Genomic DNA, 21,841 nt, shown 5'->3' on the forward strand with positions numbered 1-21,841 from the left:
ATTTGAGCTCACATCCAATTAATTAAATAATTAGTTACTAAATAGAAATCTAATTAGTCTTTTAAACTTTATTTGACCACTTAATCAATTAAGACACTTAATTTTAATAAATAACTAATATAATTCATATAAATATATTTTCCCACGTAATAATTATTGAAATATAATAATTAAATAATATTTAAATATAAAATATTTCAACAATAAAAAGATTGGAGTTCTTAATGAGAGAGAAAATATTTACCAACATTAATAATAATTAACTAAAGACTTTGTCTAATTAATAAAGAAAAAAGAAATTAAAAATAATTCCCTTTTTGATTTGCCTATAAAATTATGTCCCTGGCCTCTTTAACATCTGATTGCAAAACGGATTCAAATGGTGTTGCATCCATTACCATTCTAATTCTCTCCCTTAACATCTTTTTCTTCGCCACCCTTAGCTCCGCTCAAACGCCAACTGTGCCTCCACCACCACCGCTGGGTTGTCCTAATTTGCGTGTTTGTGCCACTATGTTGTCAGATTCGGTAAGCAATGTGGTTGGTTCTCCACAATCCATACCTTATTGCTCCCTCATTGTTGGCCTTGTTGATCTTATGCTGCTGTGTGTCTTTGTACATCAATTAAAGCTAATGTTTTAGGAATAAATCTTAATAATATTCCCTTAAAAGTAGTACTTGATGTTTGTGGACGTAGTACGTGCCGTTAACATAATATATCATTGCTAATCAAATAATGTACGATTACTATATTATTTACTAATAATATATATAGTTAATTTGTTGTTAATGGTGCTTTTTGTTGTTGTAATGTTTGGAATCAAAGACTCTTATATAAGTCTTATAAATCAAGAAAATAGGAAAATACTAAGCGAATAATACCTTTCACTAAACTTTAATCACGGAGAATTAAGCAAAACACATTTGATATATAATTGAGAGAAACAAATGAAAATCAACATAACCAAAAAAATAATATTATACTATAAGCACTTTAACAAGGGCTTTACATAGAGTGTGTTTCATTAAGAATAATACATTATATCATACTATCATATAGTATTATTATTTGTGGCCAAGGACGTTGAAGGAGCATGCATGCATGCATGAATATGATGTAATCATCATTTAGAGAATATAATGAGAAAAATTACAAGGGCTACAAGAACAATGGCAAACACCAACAGCAACAGAATTCCAGGAGGTGAAATGGCACCCATAAAAGATGGACCAAAAATAAGTATTGTAGCAATAATAAGAAACGCCACAATAGATCCAAGACCCCATACTTCAGGTTGCTTCATTTTCTCCCACGGTCAAAAAGATGATTACTCGAAAATATTAATATGTATATGTGTATGTAATAATATGATGAAACTAATGCTTGGTGATTTATGGTATAGTGTCATGCCCTATATATAATGTTTGAAAGGGTGGAAATGGTGTTGGTTGGAAATGGCACAATGTTTGGTTTTGGGTATCAAGCGGTATTTTAAAAATAAATAACTGTACGCGGACTTATTAATTTTAAAGGATATAGATAATTTACTTTTGACAATATTTAATATTATTTATTTTTACGAAAAATAAATTTAGGGAGATTGCTCTTAAAAAAATTACAGCGAGTCGATGGTTTTCAAGTTTAAGGTAAATAAAATTGGATTTTAAGGACACTTACAATTTATTTATATTCACTTCTACACTATTGATGTTTGAATTAAAAAAAAATTATATCCAAAACTTGTCTTTTTGGCGCCAGACAAAAGTTGACCTAACTTCAATATTAAGTATTAATTAATATTATATACTCACTAAATAAAAATGGAAGAAATTAGGATTTGAAAAAGAAATTAATGTTAACATATGCTTAAGAAAATAGGGTTTAAGATTTAGGGTTTAAGATTTACGAAAAAATAAATATAATAATGTAAAAATATCTTATGTTACTTTTATATATATATATATATATATATATATATATATATATATATATATATATATATATATATATATATATATATTTATTGTTAGTGATATAGGACTATCATGGCTCTCTGGGAGGCCAAATCCTTGACTTATGAACATAAAGTCAAGTTTGTTGAACAGGAATCTAAAACTAAAACCCTTATGAGTGAAGATAGTTTCTCATTCTTTGTCGTCGATGATGTCAGCATGTATGAAGATTTATTTGTGTTCTCTTCTAATTCCTGTAGTATCTCTTTCTCTTTCTCCTCCTAACACGCACATGATCTTGTGCACATCCACTGTAAATTGTCAGTTCCTTTTTCAGTTCTTTTTATGCTTTTTTGAATGTTTGTTTAATTGTAGTTATTTTCCTTTAATTACTATAAGCAAATTTCCTCATGGAAATATTTAGTGGGGGTGAGGTTGACCGTCGGGTCATGAAAAACTCTAGTTGTCTTAATTACTCTTATACCCCTTGCGTATCCAAGAACAGTGGTATCTTTAAGAGGCTTGTATATTACAAATTTGAGAAGAATATTTCAAGTTATAAAAGGTGAAGTGACAAAAGATCAACAAAGATCTCCACTTCCAGATGGAAATGGTTGGCTTATGGAAGAGGTTTTGAATCTTAATGGCAATTCCCTTAGTGATTAGTTCAATGTGAGTGACCAATTTAAGCATGTTTCTGTATATCTTTGTGTTTTATAATTCATATGTTCTTGGTTTTCATCTATTGCATCATTGACTATTGCAACAGATACACCTTCGCCATCAAATTGAGGATTTTCCCCAAAAGCAAAAGGGTGTGGAGTTCAAGTATTTTTGGAAACGAATGGCTGAAAAGTACAAAGAATTAGAAAAGGATTACAAAGAACATTCTACACAATATGCAGGAACATCTTCAAGTGACTTTTAGCCTAGTTGAGAAGAAGCTTTATCTAGATAGCAGATGATACTTGAACATGCATGGGAGCTATCTGATATTGAGTCAGCATAAATTCAGTTCCATTCACGGGCTTGGACTCGAATATATGTTGCATCAGATTATAAGGTTCATATGATTGTGTTGTTTGTCCTTAGATTACCAGACAATCCTAACTTCGATCAATATCAGCAGAACTTTGACAAGAACTCGATTGATGTTAGAAACTGTGTTGGTCTTCAAACTAGATTACTCATATGAGAGATTACTTGATTGTTCCATTGTGCATAATTATGACTATGGTAGGAGATACTTACTCATAATGTAATAGCAAAGTTGACAGCTTATCACAAGGGTCAGGAACATGTATACTCATAATTGTGAAGTTTGTGGCAGTTGACAATCGTTGTCAAGAAATGCTTTTTGACATACAGAAAATGTAGACATTTTTTATGCCTTAGAAGGCCATAACATTAAGCATTGATCCTTCAATTATTTCTTAAAATTTGAGAAACGTTTTTATTTCATAAATATTTGAATAGTTTATTTGTATACACTGACAGTGTAAATTTTTGTACACATACATTCAATCAAATCACATCATGTAGATATTTGTTGAGATATTTTTGGACACTACTGGAAAATAGAATTATAGTTGCTCAGATTTAGCGTCGGCCACTGACACTGACGCTGAGTATATGATATAGCGTCGGCCAAACCCATGCTAACGCCACGCTACATACTTTTTATTTTTTCCATTTGTTTTATTAATTTTATTGATTAATTAGACATAGATAGACTGGGGCTAATTATTTTCACTTTTTATTAATATTTATCTGACTTTGTAGTCACGGATAGCTAACGCTAACTATTTATTGATTTATTTATTAATATAGTTATTCAATTATCAACATGTTTGTGTCGGTTATAGGTTGACGTTGTGTTATTCATCCTAAATTTTGGTTGGCTCCAAAAATATTTCATTTCCCTCTTTTCTTTTGTTTAACGCCAATTGTTTTATTTATTTTTTATTTTAGTGTTTGTGTCGGGGTGACCGACGCTAGTTAATTGCCATTGTTTTGTAAAAAATTAAAAAGTTATACCTTTTGGTTTGACCTAGGTTCGAACTCATGTGTTTCATGATCACATACCTTTAGAGGCGTAGAGTCCTTCGGCCACACCATTCTACCATGTAGATTGTGTTTGCAAGCTGCTAAATCCACTTGGTATTCTTCTTCGCGTATCTTGGTTGCAATCTTATGTCCTTTGATAACCGGTGAGGGAGTTGGGAGATCGAAATGTCGCACACATTGTTTATTGCTTCGGCAAAATATTTCTTCAGAATTGGTGTTATGGTTGTGGCGTGTACGAGGGGTGGAAATAGGTTGGGTCGAGCTAGGTTTTGCCAAGCCTGAGTCTGGCCTGTCAAAAAACTGAAGCCTAAGTCTGGCCTGTAGCCTGTCGTAGGCTTATTTTTATGTCTGAGTCTGGCCTTTTCGAAGGTCTGGTTAGCCTGTTAGTCTCGATAAAAGCCTATCTATTTTAAACATATGTAAATAAGCATTTAAAATAATGTTTAAATAGACTAACTAACTAAAAAAGCAAGAGACTAAAAGTTTGTTTGTATTGACTTATTTTAACTTACCTATTAACATTAATTCTGTGAGACTATTTGTTTAAGAGAACTTATGAAAACAATGTTCATCACGTGTTTTCATCTTATTTTCACAAGGTTTTCAAGATAATCAAGTTTTATTTATGTATTTTAATTCAAAGTACAAAACATAACATAATGATAATAAAAAACTATTCATATTTATTTAAATAGGCCGGCCTGATAGGCTCAAAAGGCTTTGTTCAGGGCCTAAGGCCTAGTCTTTTTAACTATATAGGTTTATTAAAAAGTCTAGGCCTTCTCTATTTTAAAAAAGTGTGTGGTCTAACTTAAGTTTATATAGGCTAGTCTGTAGGCCCCTGGATGCGATGATTGGAGGAGGAGACATAGGGCTGCACGAAAATCGCCAATACATTCTTCATTTCCATTTTACTAGAGTTTAAATTTAGCTATAACTTTGATTAATAGTCCGTTAATAGAAATAATTAATTTAGAAAAAAACAATTCAAGAATTTGATAGGAGTATTACTAAATTATCATTTAAATATAAATGCATGTTGACATTTTATTTAAAATAAATTGAATGTGTTAATAAAAATATACTATTTGATATAAATTGACATTTTATTTAAATACAAATTGAATGCATCCAATACAACATAATTATTTTTTAAAATAAGACTAGTAAAAAATAATTATTCTTGATACATAAAATTATTTTTTTTTAAATGTTTCATTAAGATATAAGTTTATTTAACTACGGAAAATTGAAAACACATTTATAAAATCAAAGAATTCAAGATAACCAATTAATATTTATCATTGATACATAAAATAAAATTTTATTTTTTATATAAAAATATGTATAAACAAATTTATATATTTATTAACCATTATTTTTAATAAAAATATATTAGAATAGTTACGATTTATATATATTTTTTCGCTAATTATTTAGAAGAAAAAAATAATTTTTTAAGTATCAGTTAGGTGTTATTAATTTAGAAATTAAAAAATATATATTTGTTTTTGATGCATAAAATCAATTTAAAGAAAATTTTGTCTAAAATATAAGTCAATTTAAGCAAATCAAATCGGAAACACAGTTATAAAATGGGAGACTTTGAAATAATAAACTAATATTTGTTATTGATGCATAAAATAAAAATTTATTTTTATATAGAAATTTATATCAACTCATTTATATTTTTAGTCACTATTATTTTTTAATAAAAATATTCAGAATAATTACATTTGATAAATATTTTCACTTATCATTTAAGGTAATGACATACAAAAAATAACATAAGGATTACTATATATTTTACACATTGAGAAATTGAAGTACCTATTTTCACAAGAAGACATAATAAGAGTAAACAATTGAAATGAAAGAAACAAATTCTATTACCCGTGGTTTAAGTAACTAAAAACTTCCTCAAATATGCTAGTTATTACATCTCTACCGATGAGTATAACATTTACTACTTTATAAGTAATATTTATCATCTCTATACATTTATAAAATGGGATGGTTTCATAATAGATTTAATGACAAAATTTATGAGACGGGATCGTTCTATACTAAATCTAATATCAATTTATGAAACGGGATCGTTCTATACTAAATCTAATTTTAACATACTATTAAAAAAGCGGCAACACCACTCATTCATACTAAATCTAATATCGACATTTATAAAACAGAATGGTTTCATACTAAATCTAATATTAATATGTTTCTATACTAAATCTAATATCAGCATTTATAAAACTAGATGGTTTCATACTAAATCTAACATCGATATGTTACTAAAGAAAGAGCGACAATGCCGCTCCCCATGCAATCGCACGTGTATATTACTAGTTAAATTTACTAAAGGAGGTGAGAAGCATTAGGTGCATATATTCACCACCATAAATCATAATCAACATTGCAAGTACAAATTAATATTTTTTTTTAATGGAGTAAAACTGAGGGGGTGATGGAAGGATTATCACACATATTAACTCCCAACCCAATCAACACTGTAAATTTAAAAGGTGTACTTATATTGATTATATTATATATGGCTGTTTACTTGATTGCAAACAAACATTTAAGGATTCAAATTATATATGAGACTATAAGATTGAAAAAAACCTGGGTGGTAAAAGACTGTCTAACTTTAGAAGATTGAACAATACAGCAAAACTGCCGCCCAGCTAATATATGAGAGACTATAAGATTAATTTTCTCATCTCCAAGTGAAATTGTATAGCACATTCCCAGTATTTCGGAGTATTTAGGGAAAGGGAACTTCAGTATAAGATAAGGAACACTTTTTTTGTCAAGTTCCATAACATGACAAATTAACCAAAAGCTCTTACATTTAATCACAAATATGTACATAACTCAACTTAAGTTTAGCCCCTTGACCTAGTCGATTGGCTCCGCGAGTAAGAAGAGGATAACACCTGCACATGTCAAAAGAATTTTCTTGTCATCAAAATTTTAACATTTTTCTTTCATATATACAGTTGCTGGGAAGGGATAGGCAGGCATTTTAGATTCTTGGTGTACAAAAGAGATGCATATTAATAAATGGAAACTATCAAACAAACCGCTATAGAGTGAAGAGCAAAAATCTCATCACACCTGGTATGTCTTTGGTCCTTTTTTAAGTAGATAACCAACGCTGTTTAAATTATCGATGAAAGTATCCACATCAGGTACTTTCAAGGAAATCCTATCTGCCAGACTGTACATTTCCTGAAAAGTAAGCAACACATTCGTTTTAATATCGAGGAAAGAAACCATTGACAGAATGTAGGGAAAAAATTGAAAACACATACAGATACTGAAAAGGAATCTTTTTGTTCCAGCTCCGATTGCTTATTAAGGGCATTTAGAAAGCGTTTTGCTTCTTTCTGTTGACTCATCCCCCCACTTCGACCAAAATCCACAACACCGTGTTCGTCAACATATTTATCATACAGAGATTCCTTCATGATTTCAACAGCATCCTGAACAATTATGACAATGTCATTACAGGAATGACTCAAGGAATTGATGACAAGAAAAAACTTGGCTGTTACTTTAAATTTTATTGACAGAACAATTTAGTTGTTTACATAAAAACTAGTGTTACATGACTTTAAAGTATTAGTAGATGCTGGAAATAGTTTTAGGCATGTTCCACGTACTAAAACCTTATGAACGAAATACATTGATTTCCTAGTTTTAGAAAAAAGGCTGGAAATATTTTTGACCTAATAAAAATGTTTCCACGTCGTCTCTTTGCAAGGATTATTAACTTGAGAAGAGCTTTTCATCTATATATGAATGGCAGCATTATGCTTCAAGTTGGCTTTCACGATTTTTTTTATCCATGTTGAAGAACCAAAAGATGATTAATGCTGTTAAAATTATTCAGGTCAAACTAAAACGTAATACTAACCATTGCATCCTGTGTAGTTATTTCTACTCTCAAGTCCAGCCGAGCACGAGCTTCAGCTAGCCTTACTAGACTTTCCAACTGCCTTGCTGTTATAGGAGTACCATCAGCCGAAACGTTATGATCTCTAAGTTTTAGGTAAAAATTTTGTATGATTTCTGCTGCTGGCTTGGACATCCTTATTAAGAGAAATCAGAAAAAATGCAGAAAATAAATACTGTGAAATTTCCTGAGGGAATACTTAGACCAGAGTCAAAAGGTAGATATGACGTTGAACTACCTAGGAAAGACAAAACTTCTTGCATAAGCAATGTATTTGCGAAGAAGTTGACCAGGTAATGGAACAAAATCATTGTCTCCTCGTCTGTCAAGTTTCAACTTTGAAATTAAAGAACCAGATCTAGCACCCAATTTTACCCCTTCAACATTCTGTGATGCAGAAGCTCTTGAATCAGAAGGTGGATCTGGTCAAGAAGTATATATTTCATTAGTGAATCTTGAATTGCCAAAATGCAGGATGCTCTAGTCTAGCCAATTTAAAATATAATGTACGAGGGAGAGATAACCTCCACGTCGCTTTTTAGATGCTTGTGAGTGTTGGCCGAACCCAGTATGAAGCTGTGATATACATTTGAAACATCAATTTATAGTACCAAGTACCAAAAGAACCATAGAAAAACATAGGATAGGTTCAAATGGAAAATAATAAACCAAACATTGATTTGGTAGAAATGTGAAAACATTCAGCTTTTGTTTAATGTGAGAAAAGATATTGTCCTACTGCATAAACACCCAAATATAACGTGCAGAAAATACAATATGATTGCATCTAAGTCATTTGCCAAACTACTTTCCTTTTCAATATTCTTTCAACTCTTCCCACTTTTTTCTGTTGGTCTGTGTGTGTATCATGTTGTATCTGTTCAAACCTATTTACTAAGTTCAGTTCTTTACTTGAGAAGAAGAGTAGCTTCAAGATCAAGTAATCGAAGACAAAGAAAAAAAGGATTAACCTAGAACTAGAATAATTATGTAGAAATGAAAATTACCAACAGTTAATAATTCATGTCCTTGACACAAGCAGATACATTGTTGTGTTAACTGTTAAAGAGACTACAGTTTGAAAATAGCCTCATCAAACAACTGAAAAGTTTAAACCAATAATGAAAACTCAGTAATACACTTAAGCATCATTAGTATAGTTGTTATTTATTCAAATGTCAGGATGAGAAGCCAATATGCCATTTCCATCAACCATGAATAAGATATGAATGTCATGTAGCTTATGTACAAAAGTGAATATCAACATGAAGTAAGAAGACAGTAAAACTTACTGACATAATATGCTCCGAGACTCGTTTGTCCAAAAGTTCATCAGGCTTGTCCAGCAATATGAAAATTAAATCAAAACGGGACAATAGTGCAGCACTCATTTTTAAATTTTCATTTACAGTTTTTGCCCGGCTGCGATTTTCATTTAAAGAAATTGTCAGGAGAAATTATTTGCTTGGTTACATGACTAGCATTATCTAGTTATATGTTAAAAAATTGATGTTAGATCACTCTATTCCATTCCACAACAACAACAACCAAGCCTTATCCCACTAATAAGTGGAGAGTGGAACTCAATCCATTCCATTCCACTCTTTTCTTATACCATCAATTCAGACAAACTTACCCCATTGAAGGAGAAAATTGAAATAAGGGATATAAATGAACTTAGATAACTTATTATAAGATAGATTATTAAAAATAAAAACAGAATGGAAAATTGAGGGGATAATGAAGATTAAAAATGTTACTTATAATGACCACCAGCAGGGTTTGCTGCTGCTAAGACAGAAGTCCGGGATGATAAACTTGCTACCAATCCCGCCTTTGCAATAGAGACACACTGTTGCTCCATTGCCTCCAGTAAAGCCTGTATTGTTACAAATTTGAAATAAGGCTTCAGTTAAGATATAATAAAGTAACCAGAAATTGATCAATGGTTACCAGAGAACAAACCTGATGCTCTGAAGACATTTTATCAAACTCGTCAATACAGCACAATCCACTGTCAGCCAGCACCATAGCACCTATTAGGAATTGCAACAATTATTCACAGAAAATACGGACTAAATTTTGCAAACGATCACAGCAAAATCAGTTAGACCCAATCATATCCTTATTGATTGCATATAAAAAAATAACAGTTTCCCTCTCTTCCGCTTTATCCGAAAGTTATTATGTCAGACACTATCCAAGATAAACTAACAAAATCTTCAGAGCTTAAGGAAATAGTGACAAGCACCAGACAACTATGTCATCATTCAGCCCACCGCCAAGGAAGCAATCCGTACAACTTGGCCAGAAAAGAACTACAGATAACTTAGCTTCCTGACTTATTAAATATACACTTTAAATCCACATTTATCATACAGAAACAAAGATTTCAACATATGGAACACAGAAGAACAACTAGAAGAAATAAACAATAAAAGGTAACATGACAACACAATTCAAAGACATATTCCACAAAGAGTAGTATCGATTATGACCAGTGACTGGTAATCCGCTAATTCTGGAAATAGTGCTGTACACATTGAATCATGAGTCCACAAGTTCAATGAGTGCAACATTAAAAAATAATGTAAAAAAAAGCATATACCTGCCTCAAAAGCATAGTCATTTGTCATAGGATCCTTCACTACAGCTACTGTGAGGCCAGCTTTGGTTGTTGCGTTACCACATACATAGATACCTCGTGGAGAAACAGCTGCTGCTGCTTGTAACAACTGGCTCTTACCTAGACCAGGGTCGCCTAGAAAATTGAAATTGCAACACAATTAGTTTGTAAATTTTTATTCTCTCTCCATTTTGCAAACTTCCTAATGAAGAAAGCATTTTCGATACAAATAAATTTACTTCTCCGTAAGGAAAAACATTTCTGAAGGATTGATTCCATTCAAAATCGCAAAGATAACACATAGCATACCTACAATCATGACATGAATATCTCCCCTCACAGGTACCTTATTCTGATCCATAGAATGCCTTCGTACACCACCAAATAATGCTAGAGTTATCCCAGCTGTCAAATAAACAACAAACTATCATTTGATTTTCCCCTCGACTGCCGATTTTGGAACATAAGCCCCATATCATGACATTGAAGTATCAGAAATGCTTGAGTCACATTCTTAACAAGCAAATGCTAACAATGCACTTGTCAGCCATGAGATTAATAAGTCGTTAAAATGAACAAAATTATGACTGGATAGGGGGATTATGAAGTTTTCAGTGGAACTAGCAAGGTTATACTAACAATTACATAGGACATAAGAAACATGTCACCAAACAAGCCACTAAAAGGGTGGACAAGGGCATGAAACTTCTGTCACTGCGGGGTCTAAAAAAATCAGGTGTGCACAATCTTAGTCTGAATGGAGAGGCTATTTCCAGCAACAAAACCAATGAACACCAGCACCAAATCACACGACAGCAATGTAACATTGCGGCAATGAGCTAAAGGCTCACCCTCTCACTAAACAAGTGATTAAGGTGAGGACACACATTTCATCACGAGATGGATATTTACCTTTAACAAGCTCGTGCCCATAGATGGAAGGGCATATAGAGTGAAGAATTTGCCGAAATAAATCTGAACCATGCTCCTCTGCAAATTTCACAACAAATTCTAAATCCTTTGATGAAAATGAAAACAAATCAAACAGCTCAGTTGGTCTAGCTTTGGCATTAGAGTCTTGCGAATCATCAGGTATGGACTGTGACTTTGAATTCATAATGGATACAGCTTCAAGATACAAATAGTAAAATCCTTGGTTTTTGTTCTTTGACTTCCCTGGATAAATACCCACAAGCTGCATCAGGTAAATGGCTCAACAGAGAATAAATTTGCATTTTATGTAAAGTAGTTGAGGTATTTAAAGCAGGGATAACTCTTTAGTGTGACCTAACGATAAATATTTGTATAAACTAAAACCCAATCACCCAATAAAGAGCAAGCATATGACAACTTAGTAGTAAATTAGTACAAAAATCCTTGTGACAAGTGATACTGTCGGTTATTGATAGATAAGTCTAAATAACTGATGTAACCGCGTCTACCGGTATACTACACTATGAAATAACTGGTATCGTGTATCTTACATGAAGATTTGCTAATAGCTCTGGTTTTTTTTTAATTCTAAATGGTGTAAGTTTTTAAGTTATATTATTTTAGCATACTTCTTATGCATTCGTTTTTAACAACAGGAAAGAAGTTATGTAGCCTTTAAGAATTAAGCAGAAGCTGGTCCAATCAAGGTTTCCTAAAGAACTCATGTTGTACAGGAGAATATAATATGATGCTAAGACACTTTCATTATCTATATTACATATTTCAGCTGTAATAAAATTAATCTGTTTGTCGCCGAAGCTATTATTCATTTATTGGCCATACAAAATACAATACTGTGAAATTTATGATTTAATATGTAGCCAAATACAAATGCAACGGCACTTAAAGAAATAAATAAAGGATATTAAAACAGTTTAAACATATACCCACGAAGAATTTTAATATAGCTTGGTTATCTTTGTTCGCAAACTTTAATTAGCTTGATTATAGCTTGGTTATCTCTGTTCGCAATCTTTAATTAGCTTGATTTCACATCAACATTCAAGCAATTTGTAACTTGTAATACAAGCCAGCAAGTAAGGTGGATAACTAAAACAAGCAATTAGTAAATAATACCTCCTCCAATATCCATGTAATTGTTAATTCCTTTGATAATTCCAGTAACCGTCACCACATCTCCAGGAATGCATGAATCAACAAGATCTTGGGTAAGTTCACATTCCACTGTTCGAGGGACTCGTCCTTCCTCATGATCTTCATGTTTTAATAATTCTTGAACCCTAGTCCATACATGCATTGAAAACAGAGATTTCAAAATGAATAAGTGGGGGAGGGGGAAGCCAAAATATAACAACAGAATAGAGATTATGAGTCAAGATCTAGGCTCACCTTATTTTCTGAAAATCAATAGTCTTAGCAGTAGATCGCAATGGATTGAAGAATTTGCTTTTGCATCCATTCAAATTGCAAGTTGACGGTGGTGAGAATTTTCCATCGGGAAATATACGTGTAATACTTTGTTTGCACTTACTGCATTCAAAACTCATCTCTACCACAAGAGGCCTGACGGTGCTGGCTTTCACAGCGGTACCACGCACTGAGACGAGCTTGCCTGTCAAATCCTCAAATGATGTTAAAATGCTTTTTTTTTTCTATACAACGGGAAAACCTCCACTATTGCAAGCAAACTTTAGGAAAACAAAAAAACACTACAATGATTTTATGGTATACCAATGTAAGCTGCTTTTAAGTTCTTCAACGCAATCATGGTTTCAGGACAGTTATGAAGACGGATGTCTACTTTGGCAGAAAGCTCCATCTTGTCACTCTCCCATTTAGAAAGCAAAACCTGTTTCCAGTTTATTATTATTTAATTCGTATAAATCCCTGGTCAAGCATAAGATATGCACTTGTTTGCAAAATAAAATAATCGACTTCAAACATACCTTGTGAACAGCAGCACTCATGCATAAGAGAGCAATTTTAGGTTTCTCCGTTAACATTTCATAAAATTTTGTAACATCACACATTATTTTGAGCTGCTGAAAATCAAGTGGCAGTACATAGTTTCCATACTCATTTTTCACCTGTCAGCACAATTCAAAAGTTATATGTATACCCGGGATTGATAAAACGAATAAATCATGTCTACACTGTAAAATTAAAATATATAATTTTAGGTTTCTCTGTTAACATTTCATAAAATTCTTTAACATCACACATATTTTTGAGCTGCTGAAAATCAAATGGCAGTACATAGTTTCCATACTCATTTTTCACCTGTCAGCATAATTCAAATATTATATGTATACCCGGGATTGATAATACGAATAAATCATGTCTACACTTTAAAATTAAAATATATAATTTACTTGCATTCAATGGAAAGAAGCTTATTAAGCTTTAAAAACCAGAGAAGGGGCGAGATTCTAAGCGATTAGGACATACGAGGGGAGGTCTGAAGAAGTTTATTTAGGCTTATTTTATGACATAAGCACTTGCTAATTGTTTAAAAGAGCTTAAGACATAAGCACTTCCATAAACTGTTTTTAGCTCATATCTCTCAAAAATCTTATTTCAAACTGTTTCAGTATAGGTTATCTTCATTACCTCTTGGATTCTAAAAATAGTTCGTACACAAACTCTTGTATAATAAGAGCTTATTAAATAAGCACTTAACTAAATTGTACATCCGGACTAATAAGCACTTATTCTTAGGAGCTCCAAATGATCACAATAGATTACATATTCTTTTAGTTATTCTTATCTCCACTATTCTACAAGAAACCGACATCTCTAGAAAAAATGTGTCAGTGTTAGAGTTGGAATTTGAAACCAACACTGACAATTGTGATTAAGTTTAATTTATTCATTTTTTTAAATTATTAACAGTGTCGGCGTGTCAGTGACTCCGGTGTCGTGTCTCTGGTGTCCGTGCTTTAAAAGACCATGACCTAATTGAAAACGAATACAAATAAAATTGCACTGTGAAACCAATCCTTGCTCTAGTTCCTTCTATTATACTCGCTAATCTAGTTTTCATAACTTAGGTTTGGTACAAATATATAGATTCTTCTTTTATTTGAAATTAGAAACCTAATATTAACCTATGATAGTTGAAATTTGAAATTCCTAACTAACATGGAAAATCGATAAAACTTTCAACAAGTTTGTAAGGAAATGAAACGGTTGAAGAGATGAGAGTGATTGCAGTACCTGAGAAGCGATGTTTTGGCCTTGCGGAGAAGAAAAGAAAGAGAAAAGAGAAGATGTGAGACTGAACCAGGTTTTTTCGACGGTGAAGAGCTGTTGAGGAAAGTAAAAGTCCATTAACTCGAATGATTGCATGGGAAATGATTCGGATCCATGCCGGATCCTCTGCTCCGTCTCTTCTGCGGTTCTGTGCATTCCGTTTCCGGTGAAACTCATTGGCAGTGCTTTTCGCGGGAAAATGTGAATATGTAAAAAGAGTGTTGTCTTTTCCACGAGTTTTTAAAGCCCAACAAATTTTCTCAATTTTAAGCAATGACTTAAATTTTTTTAGAATTTTCAGTAGTTTAATAAACCTTAAGCATCGATTGAATCGATGGAACTGAATAAAATAGAATACTATTTATTATTTGGATAATTTAAAAATAAATGGAGTGTAGAGGAATGTATTGATATAAATTTTATTTCATCACTTACTATCATATTGTTCTCCTTTGATTTGGGCAGAATGAATAACTTGTATTGTCTCTTCCGTCTTAAAATTTCTAAACAATAGAAGAATATTCTCTTTTCGCTCCGCTCCATTCCACTTTAATCCGTTCTTTTTAGAATATCCAAACATAGCTTTATTGTTTAGCTAAAAATGTTTAGTTTTGAAATTTTCAAAATATTTAATAGATTCAACAAATTCGGTATGTGTCTTATGTATGTTGTTTAACTTGAAATTTAAATGATGATTCGGCTTATAGTTCTTAACATTTTTTTAACCAATTCATTCAATTTTAAATTTCTTAACTACTTCAAAGGGTGATAAATACCATGTTTTCGGCAATGTTTTAAATATTGGGTTGAACCGGTTCAACTTTGAACTGTAATTTAATCCAGTTTGATTTGGACCAATGAAATGTTAGGTCTATAAAATTGGGATAAAAATAGTTGTATAATCGAATGGGTTTCGCTGAACCAGACGGTTCAAATAATCAAAGTTTTTTTTTTAATGTTTTATTTCTCTTTTTTTCTTTATTTAGATCTAAAAATTTAATTATAGCAAACATTTAAAATTGCATAGATAGGAGATAAAGAATAAAATTGAAAGACGTGAGATAATGTAAATGCAAATAGAAAGAGAATAAATAATATAGTATTCATGGACATGGGATAATTGATGTTGGTCGTAGAAGAGATGAGAAAAATTATGTTGATAAAGAACATGTGACTTTGAGTTAAGGAATTAGAACAAATGTATAAATATTGGTACTTAATTGATTTTCTAATTTGATATTGGGCCTTACAATGTATTATTATTATTATTATTATTATTATTATTATTATTATTATTATTATTATTATTATTATTATTATTATTATTATTATGTAAGCTTGTTTATTTGTATTATATTTAATTGAGAATTTTATTTTTTAAATTATGATATAAATTAATTTTATTATGATGTATATTAACATATTTATTTAAAAATTTTAGTTTAAATTTAATATGCAGTTCAATTACGGTTTAACTGGTTGAACCGATTAAACCTTAACTCGCACATATCACCGATTTATTCTTCGGTCCGGTTTTTAAAACATTGGTTTTTACCGAATAAATTATTGAACAAAAATACATTAAAATAATTAATAATAAAAGGGTAAAAATGTGTAAAATAATTTGTTTGAATGATCGAGCATGTTGAAAATTAGGGGTGGCAGAACAGGCGGTGGCCTATCGGGCCAGCCCGCGCACCCGCCTAAAGATGACGGGTTGGGTTGAAATTTTCGTCCCGCCGTCCAACAAAGTTCGCCCCGCCAAAACCCGCCGTCCACCTAAGCTCGTCCCGCCAAAGCCCGCCGCCCGCTAAAGTCTGCCTCACCTATTTGTTAAGCTTGTCTCGCCTTAAGCTCGTCCATTTTTTAGTTAATTCTAGTAATTCAAATTCTTATGATTTTATTTTATACATTCATTTATAAATATATGCAATATTTTTTTAGGTAAAATTTATTTAAATGATGTTTTATCAAAAATTATTCTAAAAAATAAGTGAAAATATTAATTTAATTGAAAGGTAGAAAAACACTATTAATCTATTAAAAGAAATGAAAGAAAAATAAAAGAAAATAAAAATAGGCAGGCAGGCGTGATTTTTATGCTCATTTTATTTGGTGAGCTTGCCTGCCCCGCTTGCTTTTTGGCGGGCTTACCGCGAGGCGGGGCAGGCAGTCCATTTCGCCATCCCTATTGAAAACCATGTGGAGAGTGAATTTATACTAGTGTTGTGTGAGTTTTTTTCTAGTTGGGGGTACATGATGCTCTAAGTTTTGCTTGATTTTTCCAATTATGCGTCATTTTTCATTTTTCTTATCCATGTTTGCACAACTCCCTTGAAATGTGGTTGTTTCCCCTTGTCTTTCTTCTATTAGTGACATTATAAACATGGAGTATAAGTTAATTGTTCAATTATCGAATCTTATTAGGTTTTGATTGATTCTAACACTTCCACGACCGCGTAGACCTCGTTAGACTTGAGAAAGATTTGACAACCTCACATTCTATCATATTTGCATTCACATGACATTCGATGAGTTGAAGGAATATCTCCTGATACTAAATTATTTGCCTCTAATATCATATAACATATTATCTATTTTCATGGATAAACAAATGCATTTTTTGTTGTTTATTAATTATCTTTGAGTTGTGAGATTATATTATGTAAACAGTAATTAATGTGTATGAATCATGTATTTGATAATTAAAAAAAAAAGTACAATGAGGGTAGCCTTGTATTTGTAGGGTTGTCTATGGTGTGTAAGATATTTTGACAGTATTTAAGGCTAACTCATGCAAAGTGGTGAGAAGCTTTGTCTGTGTGTTTCTAGGAGAAATTGAATATGTCTTCCTCAGTTCTAAGGTTGAGGTATTTATAGGAGCTTTTGTGGGCTGGAAAGAATAAAAAATTAAGCTCACTTCCTCCATTTTTTTCCCTTAACTCCTCGCGAGGATTCGTTCCTTCCCCACTAACAGAGAGGGCAGTTTTTCCACCTCACATTGACGATATATTTTGGGTTAGTGCGTGATCCACGTGTTTTGCCTACTAAACTGGGAAGGGAGCGTGAATTGAATCAGACATCTTAGCATAAGCCCAACAAGACGGTTTAACCCTTCTTTAGGTGACCTGGAGCCTTTCTTAGGTGACCTCGTGCTTCATTACGGACGGCCTGTCATGATGTGTTGGTCACTCGCCCAATGTTGGAAAAAGTTTGTTTGTATCGCACAGTCATGGACCTTGCATATTAGGGCCTAGTAAAATAATACCAGTACATAGTTCATCAAGCACGAGGCATTGGAAAGGGTGAAGTTACTTAAGATGACCACAGAGGGGAAAACCCCCCAAGTAGGGCGAGGGGAAATACTGTAGAGTCGAGTCCCTCAGATGAGACCAATGAGTCGAGTCCCTCATATGAGACCAATAAGTCGAGTTTCTCAAGCAAGGCTTTTTAGTGAAACTTCTTAAAGGTATGCCTCTCAAGCGAGACTTTATAAAGACTGGTCACTCAAGCACGAGATGACCACTAAGGGAATTCCTCTAGTAAGGGCGAGATGACTTTAATCCTTAAGACATTGATCTCTATCCAAACAGGGCATTCTTGAGACGAGGGGCCAGTTTGATAAGTGTAAGGCTTATGTGTATCTTTTCACCATTTGCAGTTCTTTTACAATCACATCCTTTGCGATTTATTAATGAAAAATATAGGTATTGTGTCGATTCTTTTAATGATATTTGAATTTTCTTGCAATTACTTTTGTGGTGTTTGTCTTTCATGTCGCCTAGACTAAATAAATTTCTTGTTGGAGCGAGTCCTTCAGGTGTTGCTTGAGTTTCTCTTAGCAGGTATCCTTCATCAATGTACCTCGTAGACAGCAAGGATACTTCATTGAAGATTCAACATACAATTGCCTCGTAGTGCGACAAGGATCCTTCAATGAAAATCCATTATACAATTTCCTCATAAAACTGCAAAGATCCTTCAGTGAAGATCCAACATACAATTGTCCCGTATGACATCAAAGACCCTTTAGTGAATCTCCAACATACAATTGTTTCGTATTGAGGCAAGGATATAGTTAAATTATATGTAGAATCAATTTCATTTAAATTGCTTAGATGAAAGAGTTAGTAATTATGGTTATTTATAATGGTTATGTATATGGGTGTTTCACATGCCAAATTTGTTTGATGCCCAAACCAATAAAAAAATATATGAATTGATTTGAGTTGAATTTATACATTTTTGCAATAAAGTCCAAACCAAATCAAACTAAGAAACAACATGTTGGTTTATGATGAATTAATCCGATACATTAAAAACTAAAAATAAATATGAAGAAAAAAAATTAAAATAACTAATTTACATCAACTAATTTTTCAAAATCATATAAAATCCCTAATTGTTTTTGTTTATCCAAATAAATTGTGAGTGACAAAGCATTCAAGATATCAATATTATGAATATGAAAAGAGGGCATAAGATGACAATGTAAAAAGACTCAATAATCATAACTCAGACTGTCAATACTAAACACTAGATTCAAAAACAGGAATTCGTCAGACAACATTGCTGAGGATATTCTGTCATGTCCATACAAGAAACAATAATAGCAAATAAATTTGAAATATATTGGAAAAGCAATCATTCATCCTCTTGGCTGCGCAACCTGGCCAGTTTGTTTGTGACAACAACATCCAATTGTGCTGCACGTTCAACGATATCCTTTCTTTTCCTTGTTGACACATTGTGCGCTATCTCAGCACAGTATGTCCTGATGTTTTTTCATATAAGTAAACAAAGTCAGTATGTGTGCAAAAGGTGAGTGATAAATTGTTGATCCAAATGCTAACATGGATACTGGAATTGAAGACAAGCTTGTTACCTGTTATGCATCATGAGGAGTTCTAGATCCTTGACATTGTGGACAACAAACTTCTTGAAACCATTGGGCAGATAGTGGCGGGTCTTCTTGTCTGAACCATAACCAATGTTTGGCATCAAAGTAACTCCTTTGAACTTTCTCCTAACACGTGAGTCAATACCCTTAGGCCTGCGCCAACTTTCCTGCGAACCAAAACAGAAATAAGATACACGCCATAACCCTGTGGATTCAATTTGTTTGGAAGATTCAAACAGCATACATATACTGATATAAAGAACAGCAAAAAAAATTAAAGACATAAATAGCAGATAATGCATACAATGTAGAAATATTGGAAAACATGGTTTGTAAATCCAAAAGAATGATTGGTACACAGACAAAAACCTATCATTACATAGGTTTATATATAAAGCATTGTCGAAAATGGAAATGACACAAAATTGTAGAAAATGGAAATAGTAGAATATACAATAGGAATTGGCAAAGTAAAGCTTCCTTTTGTAATTATTATCTAATCTCTAACATGAAGAAGTATAATTTATGCATGAATATAAAATCTATATTCAAATAGTTCAAAAGTTTTTGAAGTAATCACAAGTATACACAAAACTAACTACATCTAGATTTTACATAATATTGGTGAAAATATGAGCTTAATGAGTATATAACAAAATCAAAGGTATATCAGCTTATCCTGAAATAATGTTCAATCAAAAAGTATTGATAATGTATTAAGAAAACTGTTTGAGAAAGCTTAAACATCCACCTTTGAGGTATCTCCACTCCAACTTATTTCCAAACATTCATTAATTCATTTGATAAAACAAAGAACCGACAACTTGAAGATATAAAAAACAACTTAATAGAGACTACAAATCTCTTGAACATTTAAGCAACTAATTATAAACGACATACCTTGACACATATTCTCCTGTCACTTTGAGGCCTAATGAACCTCTTGACACGCTTCTTGATAATCTTCTTGGTAAGCAGTGGAACGGCCATCTTGTCTCTACAAAACACATAAAATTTCTTCTTCAATTCATAACCAACTAAACAAACTTTAAAAAAAAATTAAAACTACACATCTAACATCTAACACTAGAAAACCTTAAAAATTGTTATAAAAATTTACATGAATTATTAAGAAATGGAGGTTATTGGTAGAAGTAAAAAACACGGATTTACTATAAAATAAGGAAAATTTTAGATATGGATGTGCTAAAATTGAAACATGATGTTGTTAATCTCCTATTGTAAAAAGCTTGGGGTATACAACATCAAATTGACGATAGAATTGGATTGAAAAGGTAGATCGTTTAACAGGTTGAAAAAACACCAAACAGATTTCGAAATCGACATAGCATATAGTAATTAGATCAACAATAGGATAATAAGAAACAACATAAACAACAGATTACATACAGAGAAAGGAGAAACAAAAAATCAACGAAGTGAAAGAACTAGCAAAGGCGGTACCTTGGAGAAGCTTCACTGCGAAGAACCACAGCGAGAGATCCCTACAAAACCCTAGTATTTCTTAAACTTGGGTTGGGCTTGATGACCCAATAACAACGCCCGTTATATGAGATTTTTTCATGCCACCCTTTCAAATGTAATTACCACCCCCAATTTTTCATAATATAAAAAATATACCCCGATAATATTTGTGTTAACAATATTGCAAGAAAAATCTGATAGTTAAAGTTAAAAATGAAGTACTATAAATGAAAATATTCGGTAGGGCAGCATAAAAGTTTGAAATGTATTTTAACGATTTTTTAAAAAAAATGATGAAAAAATTATACTTTTTTTTTTTAAATATCATGGATTATCGAAGTTTTCTCAAAATGATAGAAAATTTAGTGGTGTTAAATTACTCGTTTTTTTAAAAGACCATGCAATTATCAGATATTTAGTAGAACTGTAAAATATATGATAGTTTGAATTTTCACAATTGAGATTTTGCCAACTATTTTGTACTATTGTGATTGCACTGACAATTATATGGATTCCATAACGAATTCAAACTTGTATAAATAGGTTTCATATGTTGTTTAAAATATAACTTAGAACATCTCAATATTCGTATATGACAGTTGTTTACTCCATGACGTGAAACCTCTTGTTGATTTTCGGCTCC

General features: G+C 32.1%; 2 protein-coding genes across 3 annotated transcripts; both read right to left on the reverse strand.

Annotated features, from left to right (window-relative positions):
- Positions 1-6,649: 6,649 nt before the first annotated feature.
- LOC131640245 (probable DNA helicase MCM8) lies at positions 6,650-15,014 on the reverse strand. Its single transcript, XM_058910657.1, has 17 exons — positions 14,778-15,014; positions 13,508-13,648; positions 13,293-13,410; positions 12,951-13,173; positions 12,678-12,841; positions 11,520-11,783; positions 10,917-11,012; positions 10,590-10,742; positions 9,947-10,017; positions 9,742-9,860; positions 9,274-9,403; positions 8,506-8,557; positions 8,220-8,403; positions 7,943-8,117; positions 7,338-7,508; positions 7,141-7,254; positions 6,650-6,959 (listed from the first exon to the last, which is right to left on the reverse strand). Exons 1-17 carry the CDS (start codon positions 14,988-14,990, stop codon positions 6,909-6,911), a joined length of 2,439 nt encoding a protein of 812 aa, XP_058766640.1. The 5' UTR covers positions 14,991-15,014; the 3' UTR covers positions 6,650-6,908.
- A 4,283-nt stretch (positions 15,015-19,297) lies between these two features.
- Positions 19,298-21,234, reverse strand: LOC131640257 (large ribosomal subunit protein eL32z). 2 transcript variants are annotated; one of them, XM_058910666.1, is made up of 4 exons: positions 21,178-21,234; positions 20,614-20,710; positions 19,699-19,880; positions 19,298-19,587 (listed from the first exon to the last, which is right to left on the reverse strand). In XM_058910666.1, the coding sequence occupies exons 2-4, from the start codon at positions 20,701-20,703 to the stop codon at positions 19,458-19,460; spliced, it is 402 nt and encodes a 133-aa protein (XP_058766649.1). In that variant the 5' UTR covers positions 20,704-20,710; positions 21,178-21,234; the 3' UTR covers positions 19,298-19,457. The 2 variants fall into 2 exon arrangements, with proteins under 2 accessions (XP_058766649.1, XP_058766650.1); XM_058910667.1 differs by lacking the exon at positions 21,178-21,234 and adding an exon at positions 21,124-21,146.
- Between the last annotated feature and the right edge of the window lie 607 nt (positions 21,235-21,841).

Source organism: Vicia villosa, unplaced genomic scaffold (assembly GCF_029867415.1).
Source record: "Vicia villosa cultivar HV-30 ecotype Madison, WI unplaced genomic scaffold, Vvil1.0 ctg.003014F_1_1, whole genome shotgun sequence".
Lineage (NCBI taxonomy): Eukaryota > Viridiplantae > Streptophyta > Magnoliopsida > Fabales > Fabaceae > Vicia > Vicia villosa.

Excerpts from the sequence above, each read along its gene's own strand:
- LOC131640245 (XM_058910657.1), bottom strand. The coding sequence starts at position 14,990 with ATGAGTTTCACCGGAAACGGAATGCACAGAACCGCAGAAGAGACGGAG. Across the intron at positions 13,649-14,777 it reads GCCAAAACATCGCTTCTCAG|GTGAAAAATGAGTATGGAAA; the intron begins GTACTGCAATCA and ends TTGTGCTGACAG. Across the intron at positions 8,558-9,273 it reads TCTCGGAGCATATTATGTCA|CTTCATACTGGGTTCGGCCA; the intron begins GTAAGTTTTACT and ends TGTATATCACAG.
- LOC131640257 (XM_058910666.1), bottom strand. The coding sequence starts at position 20,703 with ATGGCCGTTCCACTGCTTACCAAGAAGATTATCAAGAAGCGTGTCAAG. Across the intron at positions 19,881-20,613 it reads ACAGGAGAATATGTGTCAAG|GAAAGTTGGCGCAGGCCTAA; the intron begins GTATGTCGTTTA and ends TTTGGTTCGCAG. Across the intron at positions 19,588-19,698 it reads CTCCTCATGATGCATAACAG|GACATACTGTGCTGAGATAG; the intron begins GTAACAAGCTTG and ends AAAAAACATCAG.